The 3,729-nt window shown below is 45.4% G+C and overlaps 1 protein-coding gene across 1 annotated transcript in view; it reads right to left on the reverse strand.

The window, feature by feature from the left end:
- Positions 1 to 3,729, reverse strand: part of LOC108801564 (zinc finger protein 615-like) — a 16,897-nt gene that overhangs the window by 3,586 nt on the left and 9,582 nt on the right. The window contains exons 8-11 of the mRNA XM_018573455.1: positions 2,872 to 2,973; positions 2,344 to 2,437; positions 1,074 to 1,183; positions 784 to 948 (exon numbers count right to left, since the gene is read on the reverse strand). Of these exons, the coding sequence (XP_018428957.1) occupies positions 784 to 948; positions 1,074 to 1,183; positions 2,344 to 2,437; positions 2,872 to 2,973 (471 nt within the window). The remainder of the gene's footprint in view (positions 1 to 783; positions 949 to 1,073; positions 1,184 to 2,343; positions 2,438 to 2,871; positions 2,974 to 3,729) is intronic.

A 3,729-nucleotide genomic window follows, 5' to 3' on the forward strand; every position in this document is an offset into this window, starting at 1 on the left:
GGAATGGAGATGGACCTTCATATGGTGTCCAGTATCTCCTCCTCATTTGTTGGTCACATGACGTTATATTGGGGAATGGAGATGGACCTTCATATGTTTTTGTTAAGTGTTTCTACATTTAGTGTTTATGACTTACTTGTGTCCATATGTAGAGAAGATTCCTCCTGTTCACTCTTCACAATCATCTCCCCCTCCTCCATAGACTGCTGAGCTCCACTCACCAACATCTCTTCTTCTTCCTCTTTAACCTCAACTTTGATATCTTTAACTTCTTTACTCTAAAGATGATAGAATACATTTGTAAAAAGGAACAAGAGTTGACATAGAAGAAGGTCCTATGGGAATTATATTTAGGTCTAACACCTTAGTCCCATCTACCTGATCATGGTGGGGGATGGTGAGATCTTCCTGGGTGGGGTCCCGGGAATACAGAGGACGGGGACATCTCTCTGGTGGGTTCCTCTTACTGGATCCATCTGTAGGAGACACACAATGACTGAATACATTGTTTCTATGTGTGTATCAGATGATGGGGGGTGTAGGCGGAGCCTCCGTACTGCTCTCTCCTCTTACCCGGTGATGTGAGGGGCGGGGCATTCTCCATCACCACGTCCTTGTAGAGATCCCGGTGTCCTTCTAGATACTCCCACTCCTCCATGGAGAAATAGACAGAGACATCCTGACACCTTATAGGAACCTGACACACACAATGATACAGTCACCACCCAGACACACCCCTTGTCTGTTCCTGGATCATGTCCCAGAATTCCCGGCACCGCTCACCTCTCCCGCCAGCAGATCCATCATCTTCTTGGTGACTTCAAGAATCGTCACTTTTCTCTCAAATGTCAGGCAGTGAGGTGGAGGCTCTGTGATGGTTGATGTCCTCTGAAGACATCTGTTGGGTGTTATCGGCTCGCCAGATACTTTCTTCACTATCTTATAATCCTGAGTAAAGAGAGAGAGAGTAACAATTATCAGTAGACTTCCCAGAATCCTCCTCACCAGTTCAGTAAGGTCTGTGGTTTAGCTATAGACAATGATGTCCTCTGACCTCCCTGAATCCTCCTCACCTCTCCGGTCAGCAGGTAGATGATCTCTAGGGTGAGGTCTAATATCCTCTCAGTCATGTGACTTTGGTCCTCGTCCATCCTTATTGATGATCTATTCCGGACATTCCTCCCTGTAGAGGAATAATAAAATGAGAATGATCTGCACTGTCCTGGTGGTGAATGATATCTACACAGAGTTCCTCCATAGTTCACAATGTTCATCCCTAGTTCCTCATAATGTTCCTCCATTGTTCTCCATAATGTGCCTCCCTAGTTCTCCATAATTTTCCTCCCTAGTTCTCCATAATGTTCCTCCATAGTTCTCCATCATGTTCCTCCATTGTTTTCCACAATGTTCCTCCCTAGTTCTCCATAATGTTCCTCCCTAGTTCTCCATAATGTTCCTCCATAGTTCTCCACAATGTTCCTCCCTAGTTCTCCATAATGTTCCTCCATAGTTCTCCATCATGTTCCTCCATAGTTCTCCATCATGTTCCTCCATAGTTCTCCATCATGTTCCTCCATAGTTCTGACATCTCAGAGGGCTTCTTATATTATATTACCGGCCTCATGTATTAATACAACTCGAAGAAAACCAGAACTGTCCTTTATTACCCCACTGTAGTCCAAATGTTATACTTGAGGTTGGATGGAGAGAAGGGTTGGGGGTCTTCTGATGAAGTTTCTTCTGTCTCTAGTTGGATTTTAAAGGGAACATTACCTGGTAAATACTGGATTGAGGAGAATCCACATGGAGACCTTTCGCTGCCACCGACGTATCTCATACGTCACTGGCAATGGGCCCCTTTCCCCAGACTGTTCACATGTGTAAAGCCAACTGCCGGCTTTACAGTGGAAGTGATTCTGCTGGCTGAGCTGCCGCCATGTTGCTTCCAGGGGCTGGTACAGAACCCAACATCTCCGCCTTTCTTCCTGAGCTCCACTGCCCCTTCTGTTGTCATGGGTGTCAATGGGATAGGAGACTGAAGAACATCCATTCACCGATCTCCTCCCCGCTGAATGGGTCCGGAAGGGACGCTGGTTGCATCACTTGCGGTCCCTCAGCTGTCATTGCTCAACTTCAGAAGCCGAGCAGGAAGCGTGATCTGCACTCCCATGGCTACTTTGGGGTGGAAAGGTGACACTAGGGGTCTACTAAAAGGGTTACCAAAGAACACCGATCACGTATGATGGAGGAGATGTAGACGTGACGTTGTTCTGTGTGCACAGAGGCCGGGAATGTCTATATTGTGAGCTGTGTCCTATGACTGTCACTAAGCACGACATGTACTCAGGACATTGATGTCACCCCGACGGCCAACCCCACCAAAATAGGTCTGGGGGCATCTGTGCTGTGATTGGTGCTCAGGATCACATGACCGAGGCTGGACAACCGGTCAGGTGATGGTGAGGAGAACCAAAAAGCCTCCTCTAGCATAATGTGAGGTTCTGGGTTGCAGTTCCATCAAATCCCTAAATTCAGGAGCTTCATCCCTTCCTTCTTCTACTTCCTGTAGGGATCATCATTCCCTCGGCTGCCCCCGGATTAGAAATTGTATTGTAGATCCGTCTTCTTCCTCTCCAGAGAGGACCTGGTGTCCATTATAGAGGAGACAACCCCGAGACAGCTTCATGGAAGCGTTTATATCCACACGCAAAAAATAACATCTTCTTACCTCCTCTACTTCCAACAATGTCTCCTCCCGACTTCCTCCCAACTCACCCGGAACTTCCTGTCTGGGTGCTACATCACTTCCTGTCTGTATATCACTTCCTGTCTTTTCCTCTTATCTCTTCCTGTCTCCTGGAGTATGATTACCTCCCTGAGGAGAATATAAAATCTGCAGCTCACGTTGTTCTTTAGTATTTTCAGAGCCGATTCCTCGGTGCGTTCCTCAATATCGTTCTCTAAATAAAGTTCCTTCAAAATTAAAGTTATTTAGGTAAAAAATATAATGAAAATAAATCCCAGCAATACATTATACAGCAATGCAGAATACCACCAGCTATAGAGGACTACAACTCCCAGCAATACATTATACAGCAATGCAGAATATCACCAGCTATAGAGGACTACAAAACCCAGCAATACATTATACAGCAATGCAGAATGCCGCTAGCTATACAGGACTACAACTCCCAGCAATACATTATATAGCAATGCAGAATACCACCAGCTATAGAGGACTACAACTCCCAGCAATACATTATATAGCAATGCAGAATAATACCACCAGCTATAGAGGACTACAAATCCCAGCAATACAATATACAGCAATGCAGAATAATACCATCAGCTATAGAGGACTACAACTTCCATCAATACATTCTACAGCAATGCAGAATACCACCGGCTATAGAGGACTACAAATCCCAGCAATATATTATACAGCAATGCAGAATACCACCAGCTATAGAGGACTACAACTCCCAGCAATACATTATACAGCAATGCAGAATAATACCACCAGCTATAGGAGGACTACAACTCCCAGCAATACATTACGCAGTAATGCAAATTGTACAGGAGAGGAGAGTGGAGGATTTAAGTGTTTTTAACCATGTTATTTAGGTAGCTGGTCACATGATCTGGTGGGTTGGGGAGTCCTCTGGTGGTGCACACTCCTTCCATAGAGCCAGTTTCATCTGGAAGAGAAAGGTTTATCTGCAGACTTCC

This window comes from Nanorana parkeri, unplaced genomic scaffold, assembly GCF_000935625.1.
Source record: "Nanorana parkeri isolate BGI_ZX_2015 unplaced genomic scaffold, ASM93562v1 scaffold2388, whole genome shotgun sequence".
NCBI lineage: Eukaryota > Metazoa > Chordata > Amphibia > Anura > Dicroglossidae > Nanorana > Nanorana parkeri.